The 23,236-nt window shown below is 46.9% G+C and overlaps 6 protein-coding genes across 6 annotated transcripts; 4 read left to right on the top strand and 2 right to left on the bottom strand.

Annotated features, from left to right (window-relative positions):
- The first annotated feature begins 638 nt into the window (after window positions 1-638).
- Window positions 639-2,136, top strand: F4813DRAFT_111687 (eukaryotic mitochondrial regulator protein-domain-containing protein). Its single transcript, XM_049238511.1, has 2 exons — window positions 639-1,264; window positions 1,484-2,136. The coding sequence occupies exons 1-2, from the start codon at window positions 803-805 to the stop codon at window positions 2,024-2,026; spliced, it is 1,005 nt and encodes a 334-aa protein (XP_049104469.1). The 5' UTR covers window positions 639-802; the 3' UTR covers window positions 2,027-2,136.
- Window positions 2,137-3,967, bottom strand: F4813DRAFT_111671 (tyrosine phosphatase family-domain-containing protein). Its single transcript, XM_049238510.1, has 4 exons — window positions 3,423-3,967; window positions 2,666-3,000; window positions 2,315-2,502; window positions 2,137-2,243 (listed from the first exon to the last, which is right to left on the bottom strand). Exons 1-3 carry the CDS (start codon window positions 3,786-3,788, stop codon window positions 2,319-2,321), a joined length of 885 nt encoding a protein of 294 aa, XP_049104468.1. The 5' UTR covers window positions 3,789-3,967; the 3' UTR covers window positions 2,137-2,243; window positions 2,315-2,318.
- A 4,575-nt stretch (window positions 3,968-8,542) lies between these two features.
- F4813DRAFT_111543 (uncharacterized protein) lies at window positions 8,543-9,422 on the top strand. Its single transcript, XM_049238509.1, has 2 exons — window positions 8,543-8,969; window positions 9,057-9,422. The coding sequence occupies exons 1-2, from the start codon at window positions 8,823-8,825 to the stop codon at window positions 9,411-9,413; spliced, it is 504 nt and encodes a 167-aa protein (XP_049104467.1). The 5' UTR covers window positions 8,543-8,822; the 3' UTR covers window positions 9,414-9,422.
- Window positions 9,423-13,742: 4,320 nt separating this feature from the next.
- F4813DRAFT_111383 (uncharacterized protein) lies at window positions 13,743-15,869 on the top strand. Its single transcript, XM_049238507.1, has 3 exons — window positions 13,743-14,253; window positions 14,721-14,871; window positions 14,946-15,869. The coding sequence occupies exons 1-3, from the start codon at window positions 14,022-14,024 to the stop codon at window positions 15,769-15,771; spliced, it is 1,209 nt and encodes a 402-aa protein (XP_049104466.1). The 5' UTR covers window positions 13,743-14,021; the 3' UTR covers window positions 15,772-15,869.
- A 736-nt stretch (window positions 15,870-16,605) lies between these two features.
- Window positions 16,606-19,365, bottom strand: F4813DRAFT_344800 (uncharacterized protein). Its single transcript, XM_049241693.1, has 3 exons — window positions 18,553-19,365; window positions 18,041-18,472; window positions 16,606-17,981 (listed from the first exon to the last, which is right to left on the bottom strand). The coding sequence occupies exons 1-3, from the start codon at window positions 18,664-18,666 to the stop codon at window positions 17,034-17,036; spliced, it is 1,494 nt and encodes a 497-aa protein (XP_049104465.1). The 5' UTR covers window positions 18,667-19,365; the 3' UTR covers window positions 16,606-17,033.
- A 633-nt stretch (window positions 19,366-19,998) lies between these two features.
- Window positions 19,999-22,899, top strand: F4813DRAFT_111227 (uncharacterized protein). Its single transcript, XM_049238505.1, has one exon. It carries the CDS (start codon window positions 20,180-20,182, stop codon window positions 22,742-22,744), a length of 2,565 nt encoding a protein of 854 aa, XP_049104464.1. The 5' UTR covers window positions 19,999-20,179; the 3' UTR covers window positions 22,745-22,899.
- The last annotated feature ends 337 nt before the right edge of the window (window positions 22,900-23,236 follow it).

Here is a 23,236-nt window from a genome sequence, read left to right as displayed (position 1 = left end):
GTATGTATGTATGTATGTATGTATGTATGTATGTATGTATGTATGTATGTATGTATGTATGTATGTATGTATGTATGTATGTATGTATGTATGTAGTGTGCAGCGGAAGAGTCGTCTTTCCATGCACCTTTCTCACGACTGGTAGAATAGCCAAGATAGGATAGGTAATAGTGATTAATCACGATGATGATAATATGATAATAATAATAAACCAATAAATAATAAAATAAAGAGTGTATGCGAATACACAGTATACAGTATGTCAGTTAAATGCGTCTAAGTCGCCAAGCATTTACTACCTAGGTAGGTATTGATTCGAGCATTTAACTGCCATAGAGTCGACGATAGTGAGGCGCGAATTAGGTGGAATTGCCGACGCCTCCAAACTAACAATAAGCAACATGTAGTATAGTGACTTGGGTATTGCTGCATGCGTAGACAGACATGAACGAGAAAAAAAGGCTCCTTCTCCTTCTTGAGATGCTGTTGGTCGAAATCCCCGGTTTGATACATAGGTAGGTACCTACGATGTAACCCCCGTCTTATCTACAATTCCCCCACTACAGGATAGGTATGTATATAAAGTACCTAGGTACCTATATACACTACCGGTGTTTCATCGATAGAAACTTCCAAGGTTTAGTAGGTTTAGTTATCTTAAATCGCCGTTTCAATATTCTTCCAGCTCCGGCACCCACCAGTGGATTTTTGCAGCCAAGATTTTCACATTACGGTGGATTCCTAATTCATATAAAAGCTTCATCCTCACCCTCCGCGAGTCGAGCTGTCATCTGCTCCTGCGATGCCACCACGCATACCAGGCCCGTCGACGGTATCATCCGCCTTGACCCGATACCTAGTCTCATCGGCCTCAAGTCGATGTCACCCGCAGCCATGTCCTCCTCCCCAGAGCAAAGCTAGCTTCTCAACCACTCCAAGCCGGCCGCGCTTCACCCATATCCGCCGTGTCTTCAGGACTTGGATCAACGGCCAGGGCTTCACTTTCCGTAAACACAGGCCCGGCGGCACCAATTATCTCCAGAGTGTCGCGGATGAAGAGCGGAATGTCGACCGCCCTTTCCCCCTCAACCCCCATTTCAAAAGCCAGCCCGTCTTAGATGACCGAGCGAGGGAGTTGATCTGGGCGAAGGTGATGCGGGAGGGCCAGACCATCAAAGCCGTCTCTGCCGAACTAGGCGTCGATATTAGAAGAGTAGCTGCTGTTGTGAGGTTAAAGGAAGTCGAGAAGGACTGGAAAGCCAAGGTTAGTCGTCTCTTGCATTTTTTTTCTTCTTATTATTCAAATCCCTCCGGCGTTTTGTATGATGATTATCAACATTACCCAATTCGATAAGTCTTTAAGACAACTACATGGTTACAAACTTTTGTTGCGAGCCTCTCTGATAACAGTCGCCTCTCACATTTCTAACACTTGAAATTTCTTCTCTTAAGAGTGCCCGTTGTTAACATGCTGCAACGACAGGGGAAGCGGTTGGCAAAACCATATGCGAGAGCTGTGCTAGGTATGTTGCCTACGCACACGTTCAACCCCAACCAACGGAACGAGCCGTTCGAGCCCATTAACGAGCTGCACGTACATCCGTACACCACAAAGCAGATCTTCTGGCCGACGTCCGAATCGCGTCACTTCACACGTGTCGACGCGGCTAAGGCCTTCCACCCGAAGCTGCTGTCGGCAGATCGGCGTGTTCCCCACCCGGAATTAATTCAGATGGAGAAGGATGTGCTGCAGGGTCGGCCACTGTGGGACGCCTCGGAAAGGTTCAAACATGCCACGATGGAATCGGAAAGGAAGCTTGCCGACAAAGAGCTTGCAAGGGCTACTCTAGAGGAGAAATACACTACCCGAGTACGCTCGAATCGCTTCGAGTTCCGCTTCAAGCAGATCAATTCGGAGAACGTGGGCGCTAAGGGCAGGGCGCGGAACGCTGTCGGCTGGAGATACGGTGCGCCGTACTACGACCGCGCCAAGGGCGAAATCAAGATTCCTACATCAGTGCCTTGATCTAGTATTAGGAAACAATTCCCTTCAACTTATTGTTGCGCCAGGGTCCTATACCTACGACGGTGCCTTCGGGATTACTGCGGCTATGTTAATCAGCTTATCTGAGCAGAGCGTCAGACAGTATAATGGATGAATGTTTGTACGAGAATTGTATGAATAGCTAAGTCGTAAGACGCATGGAGTGGGTTGGACGTCTTGAGGGTCCCTGAACGTCTATCTATGAAGAGCAGGCCAGATTCAGCATCCAGCTTTCTGTATACATATTACTCGAGACTTGCATATACCCACCGACTCATAACAATAGTTTGGCATGGTCCTGCCATGACAGTACTCCTTTCTCGTCCACATCGACAATTAGGTTGCTTTGTAGCTGCCTGATCCCGTCAAGCGATAGTAGTCCCAGGTCAACGACGCACTTTTCGACTGATCCATAAGTATTGCGGATCTTGGCCAATGTGCCCAGCATTGCCTCTTTTCTATAGTTCCACAAGTCAGCCTCCCAATACGCAAGTATATCACAAGACAAGAGCTAAGTAATAAAGAGTAAAAACGTCGATAGGAAATCGGTGAAAGGGAGGCAGTGAGGACCCAACGAGACGGGCTGGGTAGTTTAATATACGAAGCAGGGGTAGGACATACTGGGATGAAACCATCCTCCTAGCAGCTTCTGGGTGATCCCGTAGCGTCGGGTTGCTCATCAGATGCGAAATGAGCTCCTCGTGACGCGACTTGAGCCCCAAGTCCGTCAAGCTATACTCATGCGCTACAACCTCATCGGGCACACCGCATAAGCTCAAGATCAGCCCGCAGATCACTCCGGTACGATCTTTACCGGCTGTGCAGTGGATGAGGCAGGGTGTCGGCGGGGAGGACGGAGGTGAAGCCAGATGCTCTAGTATCGTCTTGAATGGCGCGTAACTATTACTTGGCGAGGCCGCCGCAACGAGTATATCGCTATACGCGACTATAAAACCCTAGTCAAGAAATGTTAGTCTAGGTGCATACGCAGGTTGAGCTGTCAGCCTCTTGGAACAGCTTGGACTAGTGACTTGGTAACACGCAAGCACAAGGTAGCCTACTTCGAGGGAGTGGTGAACGGAGTACGACGAGGCGAGCGTAACTGCCGAACGGACCCCATTTACTTATCACCGCTCTTCAACCTTGGCCCAAAATGAGGCCAGCCCCCAAAATACGAATAAATGAAACACAAGCAAATGCAACTCTATATTCCCTCAGCCTCAATATTCTAATCATCCGCTTGTTTGATCCTAATATTCGGACCGAACTGGAAGGGATAGGCAAAAGTCCAGCAACGTAGAAAGCCAGCCTGCGTCGTTCCAACATGGGTCTTGTCCGCGGTTCTTTAGCGCGTTACGCGCGTGATTGCAACACGTACCTCTGCATGCTCTGAAGAATAGTTCTTGTACCTAACGGCTAATGCTTCCGGCGAGTAGTCCTGATCTAAAAAGACGGGAACGAAATGGCGGCTCGCACCGTCCCACTCCTTGATCTTCCAGCCGTAACCGTCGCGCAAGCCTTTCTCGATCTCTACTGCCGAACGCAGGTCAAACACCTTCGCAATACCTAGATCCTGCAATTTCGACACCCCGTCGTCGGTGACCTTGGACGGCTCCGAGGAACGGAAGACTAAGCCGCGGCGCACGACCTTGGAGTCACCCACTGGATAACCTCCGAGGTCGCGGAAATTGGGCAGTCCAGAAATTGGCACAAAGGGCGGACTGGGAAGTTCGGGTTCCGCCATTTTCCTTTTCTTTTTTCTTTTTCTTTTTGTACGAGGTTGACCAGGGGACCTTGAAAATGGGTGCCCTTTAGGTTAGTTTCTTACTCCGCATGAGGCTGGCCTGAGAGCCTTAGATAGGTAGGTAAGTATACAATAGAGTGTGGACGTAAGCTGTCGGAGGATATCCGGAGCAACGATTTTCATACATAAAAGAAACAAATCTAGGGATGAGACGCCACATGCTGTAGTAAACGACAGATCCAGCCAATAAGATACCGAGTGCTTGGATCAAGTCTCAATTGGTTGGTCAATTGGTTGGCCAAGGACAAGCCCCCTCTATACTACCTTGTCTGTATAAGTCAGATTCCACGATAAGTGGCTCATTGGGCCCTGTGAGTTGTCAATGGGAGAATGCTGGTATAACCAACACAGCAGCAGGATGGATAAATCCATTTTCCCAATTTTCGGTGTATAGAAATCATATTCCAAATTGTAGAAAACGGTGAAAGATGACCTCGGGAACGGGAACGGAGAGAAGCAAGAGAGGAAAAGGAGGGGCTGTTAGGTAGCGCAGTATGTACATAGTAGGTATAACAAGTCTCAATCTGTGAAACGTACATGTAGATTATATGTGCAAACAGTATATAAACAGTACATGTATTATATAGAATATACATACAATCTACATTAAGTATACATACTAACAGCGTGTAATCCGTAACCTTGGCACAATACTTTTTTAGTCAGCCATGTCTTATCTGCATAGGTAATCCATGATTATGTATTACCTACTCAAACCAGCTGCAACGCATAAGCCAATTATGTACGCCATATGGAATGCGCCATATGATATACATGACTAGCCATTAGGTAATCACATTCAGGACCCTGAAGATAATTTTGTACGGAACCGATTACTTTCATCGTTTTCTCATGTGACGAGTTACATAGCGATCTCCACACAGAGCCTCAAAATGTGGGGATATACCAACACGTAATCCCATATCCCCTGTTTCCCAAGTCACAGCCCAGCATCAACTACACATCTCTTAACACAACAACCCAGTACGTGCAGCTTCTTCCAGACCTATCAAGTGCCGGGCATTTCTCAACCGCAACCGAATTGGGAAACCGAAGATAGGCAACAATGCATCGATGATGTGTCTCGGAACCTCAATTGGGCCTAGCCGAGAGTTACGGCATGCCGTTAATAAACGCCCGGCTGCATCCTTACTCAGCTTGCAAGTTGCGAGGATTAGCTTGGGCGGTATATCGAGGGTGGAAATGAAAAAAGGGGGGGGGGGGCCGAAGTTGTATAGCAGACTGTAGTAACATTTATTCCCACCGTTATTCCCAGTACATATGTATGAACACTTATGGCTGACGGGTCCGCCCTAGCTCTTTCTTCTTCCTGTCAGGTCGCATATAGACGGCCCAAAAGGCACCTAGCTGCCTAGTCATTGGAGTTGGAAGCCTTGATATTGCCTCGACTTTGACGTGAGCTATAGGAGCCAAGACCCGTTCAAGGCTGTGTTTACTAATTGCCGGCGGCGGCACCCACTCCTGACAAGGGTTTGGCGTAAGGCTGGTTACCAATTAGCGCTATTAAATGCCTAGATTTTTCGGTATAGCTTTAGTGTTACTTCCCGTAAGCAGGCCGTAGTTTCAGTGGGCGTGGCCGTAATAAGTGACATACATATACATAGGTACCTAGTCAGTCATTCCTGTCCTCTCAGTTAATATAGGGGTAGGTACCAGGGTATGTACAAGGACGGCCAGTTTCGGAAAGTCACTCTTCCAACAACGGCTTTTTAGGTGTTATCAGCCGCATGTCACCTATCGTGTCACCATCTGTATCACCATTTATAGTGTTTTAACCGTGAGGATTTTCTATTTTCTATCAGTCTATCAGTCTATCAGTAATACATAATAAAGTCTGAGTCCGTGCCGCTTTTGCGTTCCCCGACATGAAGGTAAATATCCCATGTAAGTCATAACCGGCGCGAGCTTTCATCTACATTGATTCCGTCCAACCCATAAGTGAGAGACAAATGATATCCGAACTTTTGGAACTTTTAAAGACCGTGTGACCTCCGCTAGTCGGAAAAGGAAAGTATGTTTGGTTCGGAGCCTCCCGAAAAAAGAAAGGGGGAAAAACTCTCCGCTTGGTATGAATGCTTGCTATGCTTGATGCCTAGCCTAAGTATTTATTTCGGTTTCCAGGTATTGCAGCTGCTGCACCTTTCATGCCCACATTCAACGCAAGCACTATTGTAGATGCATGAGTTGTTACCACCAGCGGCACAGTTGCACTCCGGGTACGTTAGTTACAGACTAGGAATAGTAAAGGGTCAAGTAACTTACACATTTCCAGCGATGTTCTGCCGAGGCCGACGACGTCAGCACCGGTGATGATTCGCGAGAGAAATAATCAACGGTGATATTATCGGTATAATTTCCCTCGATGCTGTTGGAATAAGCAATCTGCTTGCAGTGAGAGTGGAATGGAGACATGATGTATATTGTGGACTGAATGAAATTCAGTGTAAGCTCGTAGAGTATATTTGATAAAACTGAACTGTTTGCTGTGAATCCGAAACTGTGAGCTTTCGTAGACAAGTGATGGTGATAATCCAGGCATCCAGAAGGGGGATTTGTATAGACTTTATATCCCATTTTGAACACTCACAGCCCAGTATCGTAATCAAGTAGACACAGGGATGAACTCAGGCAAGCTTGTAGGCTCGGAATGTAAGCGTCGTATGATTAGGACTCGGTCAGGGAAGAGGATACGCCTATCGAAACCCTACATCTAAGTGGTTAGGCACGAGGTTGGCGAAGCTAACAGGCTTCCCAGTCAACATCATCGCCATTTTGATTAAGTAACTCGAACTTCCGCATGTGACGCATTTCCCAACGAGAAACCTAGATAGATTCGGTATGACGAGTTCCACTTCCTTGCACCCTTCTCGGTGGGATATAGGATGTTGATTGACGCATCTAATCCTCAATATTGATTGCGGATAACGCTTTGAGGAGACCGGCGATTCTTTGACAAGCTTTCCCACAGCCACTATACAGTTTTCGGTAACCGCTTCGCGATTATATTGGCTCCCGCTTGCTCGGTAGCCTGTCATTCAGGCGACAAGGACCCAACAACTGTACAAGAGTCTCATTGCATAGCCATGAGGCCCGCCAGTCGTAGGGCTGATTCTCCATGCACCACCAATCCCTCTTGGACCCGTGAGTTGCGCCAGTAGACCTGTCATCTGTACGACCGCCATTATAACGTGCCGCCTACCGAAATTAGGAAGCAGCTGAACTAGGCGCATACGCCTCAGGCGGTCTGAAACCGGCGTTGGCATCGACGGGAACGAACAAGCGGCCCGCGCATACGAGGCGGGGGTGGCCTCGAGGTTTCTCGAGAAGAAAAGAGGGAAAAAAAAGAAAATTTCATCTTCAGATATATGATGTAAGCGAAGGAATCCAACGGTGTAACTGCACAGCTGAGTTTCATACTCGGATATGATAAACAACCGCGTACACCCTGACTAACCCCAGAACTCAGCCAACGTCTTCAGCATCCTACGACGACTCCAAGAGTCGAACGTAGACCTCATCACTTATATACCCCAAATTGTTAAGTCCTAAGCTTTGCTATATTTGGTGAAATCAACAGAGGTGGTTTGTTCATCATGCGGCTCTCCAAAAAAAACATGTCGTGAGACTTAGACGTGCAATAATTAGAGGGGTATCAGGGCTGAGGTTGCCTCTCATTGGACGTGGGTTGATTGGGAGAGAAAACCCACATTGCCCGACTATCTTAGATACAAGAGATATCTCCTTCGGAAATCTCGATCAAGAAGCCTCGAAGATCTATGAAGGAGAGTTCGTAGCTGACAGGCTCTTGGAATGGCCCCGTAAAGTGACTCGTCAAGTTTGGTTTAACCCCCACGTTTTCAGCAGTAAAGATTATTGCATATCTGATTGCTGCTGATGGTAACTCTTGAGGCTATTGAATGCGAACCCGAACATATGTCGCTACTGGTAACAGGCCTCCGAGCACATATAGCCTCGATCCTACCGAGCTGTCGGTATCAACTAGTCTTTATCAGAAGTCTTGTCAAACAGGTAGCCTAGTAGGTTAGTTAGTTATAATATTCGCTTTAATTTGCTTTAACCGGTAGTCACTTAACCTAGGTAGTTAGTGTAATCGCTAAAGAACTCATCAAACCATTTAAAAGCAAAAGTATCCCGGTTTAACTACTTCCTATTAAGAGGTCACTATGGATTAAGCATCTAACTTGTTACAATATAGTGTTATTAGAAATGCTTTTTCGAAAGTCTTTAACTACCTACTTATACGAATCTAAGTAAAGCACTTACACGATAAATAGCTGAAAGTCCGATAGGCTGCCTCTAGTTTTAGTTCACCAATAGCAGCCAACTAGCCTCTCTTGGCACGCCCAAAGGAGATAGATGTGTGGTCTGAATTAGGCAATCTACAAAGATTAGGTACATACCGCATCCACTAAGAAACAATTCATTCTAGGGCACGGACCACACGCCTCAACCATACCATATCTAGCAATGATTTGACCATATCCTGGTGTGGGGTGCTTTAGCGAATATCGCAAGTAACCGGATATAGTTTAGGTCAGTCCAAATATAGTGTAGTTGAAGTCCGTGGTCCGTGCCCTAGAATGAATTGTTTCTCAGTGGATGCGGTATGTCGGAGTCTGGGGGCTAGACACATTTGGAAGCACAGACGCATGGTTCGTCATAGTTCGTCATCGTTTATCGTTTCTCATTTCTCACAAACAAGGATAAGAGTATTCGCCTAAACACTCAAACGGCCTCCAGCTTCTCACTTCTATCCTTTAGCATCAATCATCTTTAGCTTTAAGTCTTGGTGTTTTTCCGCAGCCATTCTTTTGCGCGTGCTCGCTATATAGTGCGCAGCATTATATTGTTATTAAACCCCGCGGCGATTTAGCATTAGCTACTCGACATCGCAACTGACATTCTTTCTTCATTGCGCCGAGCATTGCGACTATGGGTATCTTGGGTATGACAGCGAGCTACTTGCTCTTCTCTGTCCTTCATTTTGCCCAGTTTGTGCTTGCCGTTACCGTTTGTGGATTATACGGCGTTGATCTTTCGCGCGCGCGTTCCCAGGGCAAATATATCGATGGAAAATGGGTATGCCAAATTCCCCCCCGCCACGATAAGCTGATGTTGGCGTCTTTGCTTAGAAGTGGGAAAGGCTGACAAAAGTACTATTGATAGGTCTACGCTGAAGTTGTGGGAGTTCTTGCCGCACTGGCGGCTATCCTCTACTTCATACCTTTTATCCTACGATTCGCTGCAGTTACGGTATGGAACTCTATCATGTTCATCTTGTGGATAGCGCTCTTCGGTCTGTTTGGCGGCATGTATATCCATGAGAACCCCGAAGGCAATGGCGACATCCAGAGAATGAAGAACGCCGTATGGGTCGACTTGGCGAACGCACTGCTCTGGCTTATTGGATTTGTTGCGAGTGCCACTTATTGGTGGACTCACCGCGAGAGGCGAAGCCGCTTTACGGGCCGTGCTCAGCTGGGCCGGAATGCGTCGGTTCGGTCTTCTGGCTGGGCGGCATAGTTATATCATATACGGCTATCATATAATCTCGAAGATCTGATAATTTTGGGGCTGATCTTGGTGGGGAAGCTCAGGGTATGTGTAATTACGATGATGAAAACAATGATGAAAACGATAAGGGACAGCTTGGCGTTGAGAGAGGTTCGAATACCCAAAAGCAAGACTTGTATTTCTAAATAGTTCGACATGGATGTAAAGTGACATAATCAAGAGTTGGAGTCGTTATATATATTCGAGGCTCTGCGAAGTCAGTCTTTGCCACGTTGCATTCTTGGTCTGCAGCTCATCCGACTCTGCATAAACCATCAATAAGAATGAAATTGCTTGTTTCTCAAAGTGCCGCCTAGAACATGACGTCTATTGCAACGAAGTCCAAAGAACCTGTCATTATCTACTTCAGTTATAGGCCTTAACCTACACCAACCTAGGTACCTATACCCACCGTAAACCTCCGGTGCCTCGAAACCACATGTCATACGTATATGCAGATGAAGATGTATGAGAGGAGTCCGGGCTTTATGCAGCCTTACTAATCCAAACCCGCCGAGCTGCGGCTATATGTGTGCTTATTTCGAAGAAGAAGAAGAAAAGATATGCAGTTAGATGAGTGGCTTTCCAAAGCGACTGCGTATATGCAATGCAATGTATTAATCAATATTTTACCTCTTATCGTAGCCTATACGGATCTCTTACCACACATATGTTTTACTGGCTGGCAGTGGAAAGGTTAAAGCCCCTTTCACATGCCGCTATGGATCACAAGAAAACTTGATGAACTATCTGTTGTTTCCTTAGGCCTTAATATCGTCACGTTGGTTTTACGTGTGCCTGTTTTGCGATTTTTGGTAGGATGTCAAGTGGATAAATGCTACTTGAGAATCCCGAGATATGCGCCAAGGGACCACCACCTACGTCATATCCTATCAACTCTGCTATAGAACTCTGTCTCTCCCTCTCGTTTGTTCAACGTCAGGGGGAAACGGGGTCTTTCCCCTGTCTTTGCCAAACCCCCTACTTTATAACAATTACAATTAGAATATATTCAACACTGATATTAATGATGTTCTGCTTATTAGGACGCTATCGCTGATCCTTCAAAAACTTTTTACCGGATCCCCCTGTCAATATTGATAACCCCCGAGTCAAAGTTGGGACCCCTTTAGAACCGCACTTGGCGCATTTAAATATCCTGCTACCTACTATGTAAAAAATTCGGGACAAGGGACGGACGTTGTGCACCTTATTAGTCGAAGATCTTCGTCACATAGACGTGCGATGAGGAATTATGCAGATACGTAATGGCCATTATGAACTGAGAGAACACATAATTTCGACCATTCGGAGCAAAGAGCCGAGGGAGCGTTGAATGCGAGGCTAGAGTTTGAGATTGATAATGACGGCGTATAGTACGTACCCTACACGTGTGAGAGGAGAGTCGACGCGGAGAAGACCCAGACAGAGCAAGGTTAGTCGCTCAACGTAGTCTATGTACATAGACCCCGGGCAACGATGGGAACCATGCTTTCCCCCCCTAAGCATCGATCTACTAGTAGATCGGCGGGGACTTACCTCTTTCCGACATCGTCTGGTGCCTGTCGCTGACAGGCTTAGGCGCGTCATTTTCAGCTTCGTAAAAAAAAAAAGTTGCGAAGTGTTGCGAGATGTTACTAGACCGTTAGAATAATGTGTTCTTTGACTCTCCTCCTTGATAGGAGGTTGCAAGAAGCCGCCGCACACACGTACACTTTTAATGGGCTCGTCATGGCCACATATTGAATTGTGCACAGCTGTAAATCTCAGACCCAACGCAGACGCTGGATGATCTCATAAGGGGACCTGGTTTAAGCTGTTGGGTACCCGTCTAGAATTTAACTCGTGGCGATAATCTAAGACAGAGGCGTCAGCGGTAAAATTCGCAAGCGCTATTTTTGGATATTCTAGTTACTCATATTGTGATCGCATTCCACCTTTCGGAACTATAAATTTCCCTTAATAAATAGGGACATAATGTCCTAACCTAGTAGAATACTCTCGCGTATTATGCACAAGGCGTGTATCATAGGCTAAGGTCTTGTGGGACTGTGCCTACGCTAGAGTTCCTAGTGTTTAGAAGCTGTGAGTATTTGGGTACCTAACGCTGCTTAGGTATGAGAACGGAGGCAACTTGATGTGCAATACGGAAATGTTGATCACTGTACGCTGGGTAGCAACACACCTAGACCGTTAGAACACCCTACTTTCCAAGTCACCGGGGTTTGCGGCAAACTGCGAGTTCGGGGACCGGTCATGTTTTGTCGCAGGCGGGCTATGGCATAAAATCGATGGGGTAGTAAAGAAGACATGGTGAAGATGGAGGAGACTTGGGCGGGTTTTGCTCCTCGACATCTTACATGCTGACCGATATGAAGCCTCCCCGGCCGGTATAGAATAATCGGAAGATGCAATCGGCCGAGCGTGTGAGGGCGAGCTAGAGAGGTTAGTCTAGAGGGTTAGGTAGGTAGTTTGGAGGGTACCTACACTGCTACAGGCCGAGATCAAGGTATGATTGATGTGGGTGGGATGCGTTAATGGTTGGCAGGGCTCGTACGATGCGGCCCTCATCTAGAGGTTGGATGATCGTCAAGAATTACCCATTACGTATAAGGATACATTAATGCTAGCCCAACCTGTCGGCATATTGTTGACATGTTGGTAAAATCGTATCGAGGAATCGTGAGGAGAGAGTAGCCGATCGTAGACAATGCTGTAAATCTTACTAGTTTTTTTTTTCTTTTCCCTTTTGCGCCAAATGTTGCAGTGAGCGGAAATGACACTTTGATAGGGCTACCCAATGAGCAAAGGGTACCTATCACATACACTACAACTCTACCCCGGTACAAAACTGTCAGTTTCGAGGTACCTACTGTATGTACTTCCAAGTTTCCTTCTTTATGAGGTGGAGTAGAGTCTACCTGCCCCTATACAAGTCTAGTATGATGTTAGGTAGGTACTTACATGTAACAGGTCGAAGGATCCCTACACGTACGAAATAATTCTAAGCTTTACATGCGCAATATTAGTGCCTAACTACATACTAAATATTGTATTATCTAACTAAGATATCTTCTCATTCGGGTTTTAAGACGGAAAATACCTTTATAAATTCTCGCAGACCTTAGGTATCTAGGCAAGTGCGATAATGTATATATAGGTACACATATATGTGCGTATCGACGTGCTTACCTTTTTCTGTTTGATTTGATGCCTACATGCAACTTCTTACCAATTACAACCATCCATTATCAATGCCTTTTTGAATCCTAAGTGCTCTATTCCTTGAAGAGTTCCCGTACCTAACGCCACATTACCGTGTTTGGTAGCAATCATCTTTAAAGGTATTGCAGATATTACTGCAGTACTAGAGCTTATTCCTTCGGATGGCTGTACGGCGGACTAAGAGATTAGAGTCGTCATCTTATCAGAAGAAATGTTAGTTAATTCCGACTTGCCGAACATCTATCGCGATCGGCTTTAAGTATACGATATAAAGTACTTCCAACAATCTCATCAGGGGGGTTGGGGTTTCCGTTTGAAAGGTGTGTGTTTGGGTGTACTTTACCACACACACTCGCTCACACTCACTATCACGTTTACTTAGCATCTCCACCAATGCTTAAACACCTGTTCTCTTTTGAACAACAATAATTTCGAGCGACCAAGAATATTTACATCATATGCCAAGGGCAACCGTCTCCCCCTCGGGTCAAAGGTAGACAGTTAGACATAACGAGCGGGGGGAAGCGGGTCTCTTCACATATCCATCCATCTATTCATCTATCCGTCCCTCCATCTACCTATTTCACCTGTCAATTAATCCATGAATCCATGGTCAAATTGCGAGTGGAGACGCCGGGTACTTTAGACACACCTACTCATTGCGCACCATACTACATACTACATACTACGCACTACGCACTACGCACTATTCAGCCCGCCACGGGCCGGGACGGCGATCTTCTTTCGAAACTAAATCACGATTTGATAACAGATCGTACTCCAATTTACCTATAGTTTACCTATAGAAGTGCGAGGTATCAACCCTCACGTTGGACATAAACCCACCGACGTTTCTTGCCAAGGTAAGACACTTGACAAAACCCCATACTTCTTCGATCTATTGCATTGTCATGTTTGCTTGGTATTTGATCAAGCGCCGCACCGAATCGAACCGTCGCTTGTTGGGTAGCACGACTTTTGCATTATTTCAAAACGTGAAGCACGTCGTCATATGAGAGGAAGAGGATAAATCCCTGAGGAGCACCATTGGTATAAACGACAAGTGAGAGCCTCCACCGGTCCATTCGACATATAAGGTTATTCGAACGGCAGGCTCCAGTCTCAACAAATCCAACATACTCTTCGGCTTACCTATCTCATATCTACTTGCTAGTGACTGGCTAAGGACCAAGGACCGTGCGACGTCTAGTCCTAAACACACCAACCGACTTCCGAAAAGCCGTACTGACTGAGAGTCCTGTGGTCCATTAGGTTTCCCGATCTCTACGTTTATTTGGGGTTTAGCTGCAAGGGCATATTAGTGAGCTGCGGCTTAGAGGTACTGACGATAACATGGCAGGCTTCAGCCGTTCATTCAAGCCATCTTCATACCTGTCTTCTATGAAAAGACGACCGCCTCCACCTTCGAGAAACATGTCAAGTTCATCCGAAGCGTCACCTCTCTCATCACCCGATATCCGGCAAGACGATATTATCTTCTCTACGAGACCTTCGCCAAAACTGTCGATGGATAATCCATCGCACAAACAACCCGAATCTTCTCCGAATCTTAGACCTATTGGCGGTATGTTTATATATTCATAATTCTTGTTGGCGAGCGATGATCTTTTCCCAAGAAAATGGGTCGTCTACTATACTATGTAGATATACACGGGTTGTGTTTGCTTTGTTTTCTAATCCGGAATGCCGGTCTGCGGCCTGCGGCCTGCGGTGAAGATTGCCGTTTTTCAACGTGTGACTGCGGGCGGCAGACGGTGGTTGGATGGCTCAGCAAGCCACTAACGCCCCTACAATGCTCCAATACTCCTCCAATACTCCTCCAACTCCTCTCCACTATCAACCCCTAAGGCGGGGGTGCATTTTCAAGGATACCTTAGGTACCCTTTTTCTTTAGCCTCTTAGGTTAGCTAGGTGCTTTTTGGGTCCCGCAGTCCCTCTTCCACTTGTCTTTGAGTCTTTGGTTCCACGCTTGCTTTTGTTAAACTGCGTCATACTTGGACCGTTGTTAAATAAATCTCCTAACTGATTCAGGGAAAAAAGATCCGGTCCTTTTCGACGCTCCTAGATCAACGCCTGCTCGAGCCAAACCGATTGCAATCGAGTTGCCCACTGTAAAGAAGGTTAATAGTGCTCCTGTTTACACTCCACCTGCACCTCTTTCAGCTCGCGGCGATCTTCCTGGGTAAGTTTCTTGAGTCAGATATGGATGCGCTAGCAGTTTAACAACCGTTGCTAATAATCTTCGCCTGGTAATAGTGGTTATTTTCCCTTACATGAAGAACAAGCCCGTATTTATCGTCCTCACCCGTTTCAGCTTGATGCTTCCCAGGCCCGTATGAAATCTATCGAACGTGCGAGCCAGTACGACTTCCCTGGCCCTGAGAAAACCACTTCCGCTAAAGCATCGACGGGAGCTATCCCTTCTACTACGGCCCCCATAACTATGTCAGAACGATCCACGAAGCTTGCGCCACCAAATGCCTCAAGCATGCCAGAACCTAGTTTCAATTCCAGGTCTAACACTCCCGTTGCTAGCTACATGCCGACTGGCACACAGGACAGCCCTCTACCAATGGGCAAGTATTATCCTTCCAACTATGTGAAGAGGAAAGAAGAAAAGCGAAGCCGACAGACCCGCCCACCGACGTCGACCCCGTCGCCTCCGATGGGATCCAAGTCGGAATCACTTGTATCTACTACCAGAGACTCTTCTGCGTTGGGTCATTCTCGGAATGAGTCCGACGCGAAACGTAGATTGCAGCAGTACCAACGCGATATGATTGCTCAAGCAACGCTGGCTCTTAACGGTGGAAATGTCAACGCGGCAGCGCTAAGTTCGTTGAGGACGATCGGGTTTACAACCATGCCCGGGCCGGGCAAGCCAAGACTGGCCCCTTTGGGATCTCCTGGACCTGTGACACCTATGGAACTCGAAAATGCTCAAGATGGTTATTTAGGAGCACGAGGCGCTGCAGATATCCAAGTAGAAGAGATCGCACGGGCTATAAGAGCCGAAGAGGAACGCAAACGACGAGAGGGTACGACATCACCCACCGTTGAGCTAGGACCTAGCACATTCTAAGCCCCCCCGGCCGCCTTTGCGTATGATAAACAGCATACGTCGCTGTTACTAGATTTATCGGGATGGGATGTTGTGATTAATCTGCCGTATCGTCGTTTCCTCTGCCGCTGGATCATCGGTGCTTTGAGCAGATTCCTGGCCGCAGAGGCCGTTCCAACAGCCCGAATCTAGGTTTACCGCACCTAAGAATGGGGGATGGGAGGTCTCCTGCTTGAGTATCAACGATACCATTCTTTCAGTTCCGAGTTTAGGAGTTGCATTGCGCGGTCTGGATCTATTTATCACGGCATTTTCACCTGTTTGACTGCCATCACGACCTCTGGCCCAAGCACACGTAACGGCGCCTCGAGCCGCGATGTTTCATTTGTCTCGTTTATGATACCCGATATCCTCAACAAAGACTGGATGATACAGCAACAGCTGTTACTACACTTGCATGCATGGATTCAACAGGCGTAGGGAAATGGCAAATAGGTTGTTAATCGCGCGGCAGTCTAACATCCGCTATCGTTTTTTAATCCATTTGGTTTGATTTGCCCCGGCCTCTATTGTAGACTTACTTTCATTCTTGCTCTACTCGCTAAGAGGCAGCTCCCGCGTGGGCAATCCGTTCGTGTTGTTATTTGTTTGATATTGGAAATGGGCTGGTTTGTGCTTTTGCTGGGTTTCGGACATGGAAAATGAAGATATTTATCTATTTGATGGGGAGGAGTAGGTGTGACTGAGTGACTGACTCTGGGTTGAGTGCTAGGCTAGGTTAGGCTAGGTTGACGGACGTAAATACCTAAAACCAAGCAGACCGAATGCACATATTTTTTTTTGAAGCATCAATACTTCATCATATCATATTCCGACCTCACGTCATTATTCGCAGTGAAGACTAAAAGAAGTGCTAGGTATTGTATTGACTTGAGCCCCAATTTTTGCTTTTTGCTTTTTTCCCTTTATAAATACCCAAGGTACTTAATGCATATCCCATTATAAAGGGAACGTGAATATTTTCCTATTCCATTATCCATCCATCTACTCATCCACCTACTCATCCGCCCACTCATCCGCCCAGTCTGATTCGTTTATCTAGACATGACTGAAAGAGCAAATAGAAGGAACTTCCCCTTTCGACCACTATTATTGAAACGAAGCAATACTTATTAAATATATATAACACCGCATGTTCCGGATACCTGTGTTTTATTCCGGATTTCTAATTACCTACCTACCTGACCTAACATGGCTGGGATCTGCTCTAGACGCGTTATCTGCTAAGCTGCCTTACAGTAATTTGCCGGGAAGCTGCCTCGAACGCCGTCTAGTTCGCCTGTCCACCAGTCCTGATCCGTGCCCGTCTTCTTGACGATTTTTATCCTGTCGCCTTCGTGGAAGGACAGGTCGCCTGCGCTCTGCCCAACGAAATCATACTGGGCGATTACGAACTCCTCTAGCCGGGTTGCGCCTATCTTCTTCGGCGGTGGGGGCGGGGGAGGTTTCTTCTTGACGGCGATGGCGGCTGCGCTAGCGGCTGCGTTGAACGACGTCCTGGATGCATTCGTGGGCGTCGGGGAAGGGCGTGCGAAATAATCTGCTCGTGGTTGAGTGGAACCAGGTGATATCGCTGGTGTTAGTCCCTGGCCGAGTCGAGATGCTGTGGTAAAGTCTGTAGGCGTGAGATGGTTGCCGATAGTAAACGACGGCTTCGGCTTTGGCTGTAATGTGTTACTTCCTTGGGATGACGCTATCGAGGCTGACGAAGGGATTCGTTTTGGCCGTGGGCCAGCTGGGGGTGGTGCGGAGTTACTGGAGCCGATGAGTCCAGATGGCGAACGGTGAAAGCCGTTCTCCGCGGTAGAGGAAGTCGCGGACGAAGTGGATGTTTTGCGATCGTTATTATCATTGTTGATGTTGCTTGGATCGTCTGGAAGTTTCATAGGCTGTCGGACGGCCTTACCCGTCGCGATGCACGTTATGGATTCGACTTCGCGTTTGACGGGCTCATAAGCAGCCGACCACATGGATATGACACTTTCCATGGGCGGTGGTGGCGATGGAAAGTCATAGTCTTGACAGTAGTTGTGGAGCGTGGTATAGTACAGGCCGAGCAGTCTATTCTGAATTACAACTACTCCTGCTATGAGCGGCGGTATTATACTGAAAGTCGCGGCCACGAGAGGCGGTAATGTTTCTCTTAGATGTGAGTCCGCAATCTCGAATTCCTATGAGGCTCGTTAGCTTTTATTAACTATCTTATTTCGCATCATATTAAAATCTGTACCTCAGCTGTTCGCGCAACTTCGGCTTCGGCCTTGGCTAGAGCAGCATCTTCCTTGGGAGTTCGAGAGACCTTCCTCTGCAATTTGTTGACCTTGTCTTGACACTTTTCGTAATCTAACCTTTTGTTTTCCCGCTTCTTAATGGTCTTCCTTAAAGGAGCAATGCAGTCGCGGGCGTCGGTAGCGGGCTTAATTATTGTTGATTCAATGAGACCTACTTCCTCCAGTACTTCTGCCTTAAGCTCAGTATAAGCCTGCTTCAACCTTAGGGTACGTTCGAGCTGGAGATCCGGAGTCGGCACAGCTGTTGTTCCATGACCATCGGTAGCACCAACTATTGGATCCCAGAGGCCGTCGTACTCGGTGACTATGCCTAGTTGCGCCATGGCTAAGCTGACCCAGGATTCGTGCCATGATTTGGTGTGGTCAATGATCTGGAAACATAAACTATTAGTATGTGGGAGGTCAGATTGTGGCTGACTGGGAATGACAATTATCTTGTAGCTTATTATACCTTAGCAAGAACTCTGTCGGCATCCTCATAGTCGTTTAATAAAACAGCGACTCGGGCATTATCTCCAGGGCTCTTGTGGAGTAATTTCCCGAACTGCCTCTGCATAGATTGCATGGTGGCTTGTTTGTTGAGCTCGCCACGTTATCAATTCTGTATCTAACTGCTTATCCTTGAAGGGAAACTTGTTGTGGGGGGGATTATGAACAATTAATTAGCACGCGGGGTTCGTAGCTTTGAAATATTGCATGACGAAGGGTCCTGCACGCTTAAGTCTGTATCTGGAAAGGACGAAGGGACGAAGTGAAGACATTCGCCGACAAAAGGGTGAGGAGTGAGTAAGAAACGACAACAGTTAAAAAACAGAGGCTGTCGTGTGAAGTGAAGTAAATGAAATAAGTAGGTCTAGCAGCGTTGTTCTTTCGTGTCGGAAGATGGAAGCAGGGGCGGAAATGCAGGCAGAAACAAGGGGCTGAGAGAAGAGGCGTAGAAATAATTATATGTACATGCGTTTAGACATGCATTTAGGTAATAAGGTAATGTATAGTGAGAGGAACGGCTGCCGCTTTACCGCTTTACCAAGCTGCCGGAACTTTACACAAGTCACTTCTGTCTGTAACTTCCAATTGACGAATTGACGAAGGTTAAAGAGCATGGTATAAGATAGACTAGGAAGTTACGATTGAGAAGAGAAACATGAAGGCTATTATGAAAGTACCCTTCAACCCAATTTATTAAGGCTAGGTACTTTGTAAGTATTATGAGAAGCTTTTCGGCTATACATAAAAGTAGGAGCTGGTCCTTGGTAGTATGTACATGGAACTTTAGTGGAGGATGATTAGGTAGGATTGCCTCCAGGATGGCCTTGTCCTCATCAATTCCCCCATCTTCTCCTAATTTTCTCGAAACGAACCACGAATAGGTTATCGGTGGGCAGTGCAGCTAGCTAACCTAGCTGCTAACACGAACGCCTCACCGTTCCAAATAAACAGGGTTGCGATAACGATAAGCAGCAAGACGTCACTGTACATACATATGTACATGTAGGTAGGTATACTTGTGGCCACCTGCAATGATTAGAAATCTAAAAATACAACAATGATTCCAGGTTGCTTGTTAGTCTCTACATAAAACAAGTCAGGACAAACTGGGGACGACTTTTTGGTTTAGGTTGTGTGCTGCTGAAGAATTATAAAGCTTCTGGATACATAATACCTACACCGACATCCTCAGTCTTACTTCTAAATACTTGGAGGGCACTGGTATAAATATTTCTATTGTACCTGTGTATGCAGCCCTATATTACATCAAAAACATGACTCAGATGTACTTGCTGCACATTTTAAGCCGGTAAATGTACTGCTCAGCAGCACGTGCTAGCGTGCTGTAGCAGGTTGTGTGGGACGCGACTTCTTAAATGATTTAAATAGGCTGAAAAACACGCTTAAGACACGTTGATAGCGAAAGCGCGTTTTAATCCCCGTTCTAACCTCTCCACACCAACTTTTTGAGCTTAGTAACAGCATTAAGTGACTACATTGAATACTTGGGTTGTCTTTCATTTTCAGGCGCCTGCAAGCTATATATATCTGCAGACTGGATCAATGTCAACACGTATTCATCGATAACCATGGCTACAGCTATGCAAGTTATGCATAGCTCTGCATCTTCAAATCACCAGCAGACACCCGGTAGCACCGCTCCAGTCCTTGAATATGTCTGCCTATTTACGCGCGACCTTCGCAGAAAGCAAAAGCGCTGGCAAGATGGGAGGTTGAAATATCACACATTCAACAAACGTATCATGGTATACGACGAGCGTGGCAACTTTGTAGGGGATACACACTGGCACGAAGATTATGATTTCGACGAAGGGGAAGAAGTTGAACTTGAAAGAGGAGGCACCATTGTTCAGGTCGCTGAATGTACGGGGAGTCGTGATCAAGATATCTCCGAGCTCATAGACAAGAGAGCTCGAGAAAGGGCTGAGCGTCAATCTGCTGCTCTTGCACGACGACCTCCCATAGTTGAGGCCGCTACACCGAATGTTGCTGCCCCTCACTTCCAGCTGCGACATAAGCCTCTCCATAATTTGATCGGTACGCCTACTGGCCACCACGGGCGTGCTCTCGTGCCAACTGAATCGCCATACGAAGAAAGACAGAAACTAGCTGCTTCCGTACAAGAAAACGATGCACGCCCTGCGAAGCGAAGGAAGCGAGAAGTATCTCCTCCAAGCAAGAGCGGTTATGCACAAAGCTTATTTGGCGCTTCATTGACACTATCTGGTACGCCAGCAAGCAGTCCACTATTACGGAGCAGGCCACCGAAGGTGACATCCGTCTCCGCTGACGACCGGCCTTTGTCATCAGCTATTCCCAGCGCCCATGCCGGTGATTCAGGTGCTGAGCCTATACTTATACATGATGCACCTACAAGAATACAAGAAGAAGCACAAGCCAATACTTCTGGACTTGCGCTATCAAGGAAAGTGTATCAAGAGCACCAGTTTGTTTCAACGCGGGATTCTGTTAAGCCGCAGCCCCTGCCGCTTTTCTTAGGCGATAAACCTAACATTAACGATCAATGCGACCCACCTTTTAACAAAAGACAGTCAGGACCAAGGCGAAGGGATCGGACTGGAGGACAGCCCATAGAAATCGACACGTTGCAACCAATATCGGCGAACTTGGGTTTGAAAAGCCACGAAAGCAATAAGCGACACTATGGAGATAGTGCCCTTGGCAATATAGCGCCAGCGGTAGATTTAATCGATAGAGGAACTAAAGGCCCACCCTCTGTATTAGGACCAAAAGAATCAGTTCGGAGCCAGAATCTCACCACAGAGCCGAAGCCTAGGAATAAAGCGGAAGCGGATGACAGTAATAATGAATGCTTAGGGTTGGCCCAGAGACAGCCTATAAGCGAGTCAAGGACAGAATTGCGTATCAAGCCTAGGAAGAAACGGGGCCTAGTAATGGTATCAGAGAAGCTGAATAGTGACAGTTCATCAAAAAGAGCATCTAAGAACCAAATCGATTGCCAATACCCACCTGCTCCACCAAGCGATATCACGAAAGGGTATTCAAATGATGGTATGTTCGACGATGATATAAGTATAGACACCGGTGTTAAAGAGCTCGATCATACCCGACGAATGACACAGAATGCTCCCTTATGCAATCCGTCGCAAGTAAATCCTAAGTCGGCATACAAACAAGGTACCAGAATAAAGAAGGATCGGCGGAAAATACAGAGTGCAAAACACAGTGAAGATGATCCAGCTATTTCGGATTCTGAAATTCAGAGTGAACTTTTTAAGGATATGGGAACGTGTGCTTATTACGATCAAACGAATGACGAGTCATCTAGCTTCAAGCATGAGCATGGTGTTCAAGCCGAAGCAACTAAGCTTTCAAGAAACAGAAGCGGCTCATCTAGGAAGAAAAAGCTTCGGACCAAGGATAACGTAGACTCCCATTCAACAGCAGAAAAAAAGGATACCGAGAAGCAGATTATGACTGACGGAGATGACTTGGGTTTGCCCGACGACGTTCCTGCCCCTCGCCTTGCTCAATTAGGCCGCAGGAACGTACGTAGCAAAGAGGTTATCGGTTTTTTTTTCGACGAAGAAATTGATAGCGGGCCTCAACGGAGAGAGGGTGGTGAGTATGGTAAGGCAAGTCTCGCTAGTGGCTTTTCCGCGAACCACTCGACGGCGCAGCCTCCTCTAGACAATGAAACAAGGGCGGTAAGCAACCGTGCCCCCCCCGAGTTTGTCGAAGACCGCAACATAGGTGCAGTTGATGTCGAAGCGATTTCATGTCTTCCGCGGAAGCAAACCAGACCCACGTCAGCCCGAGTCAGCGGGAACTCAGACGTGCAGGCTTTATCTGACGACACTGCGGCGACGCGGCTACCTGCTGCTAAGATGGTGGTCAACCCCGCCACCCGAGGGAAGAAGGCTGCCAAGCCGTCGGATGCTGCCGGCCATGTTCCCCAATGTCCATTGCCGTTAGAAGCGGCGTTGGGAAAACCTCCAGATACCAAGAGGCATGAACACGACGAACAGAATACTACATCAAAAATCCGACGCGAAGCTTCCGTTGCAATGATGCCCGTATTTGCCAGAGCGAACGGAGGACCATGGAGCAGGGAAGCCCATGATCTATTTGAATTTGCACGCCCACCGTAGGGTGTGCGAATGTAACCCTTTTGCGAATTCTCTAATCCGGGGCGGCTCTGGGAGAAGGGAGAAATAGTTTACGACCAACAAATGCAAGCTAGGATTACGCCGGTTTATGTTGTGTGCAATACTTACAGCAGGGCTAAAAGTAAATTGGGAATTTGTATATCCCGAGGCCAAGTCGCAATGGCAGTTGATGGTAGCAATTTTTGCTAATTTGCCCGTATAATTGTGTTGGCTGTGTTGACTGACAGGGCAACTTGTAGAAAGCCACGACGAACATCATAAAGCAACGCGTTGGCTCGACCTTAAGCGCATATGCTTAGACGGCATGCTACGTGTCAAGCCGACCCTTACCACTTTAGTGCTCTAGCCTACACTGCTGTAAAAGAAGCGCATAGCACCTACGTAGGTGGGGTCTTACTTGCGTCTGTAGCTGGGATTCATAGAGGGAAAAAAGAAGCAAAAGAAAAAAAACTTCCATTTCCCCGCTCGAATCGA

Source organism: Daldinia decipiens, assembly GCF_022478715.1.
Source record: "Daldinia decipiens strain CBS 113046 unplaced genomic scaffold F4813scaffold_2, whole genome shotgun sequence".
Lineage (NCBI taxonomy): Eukaryota > Fungi > Ascomycota > Sordariomycetes > Xylariales > Hypoxylaceae > Daldinia > Daldinia decipiens.
Note: the sequence above shows the minus strand (reverse complement) of the source record. Positions and strands in the feature narration are given on the sequence as shown.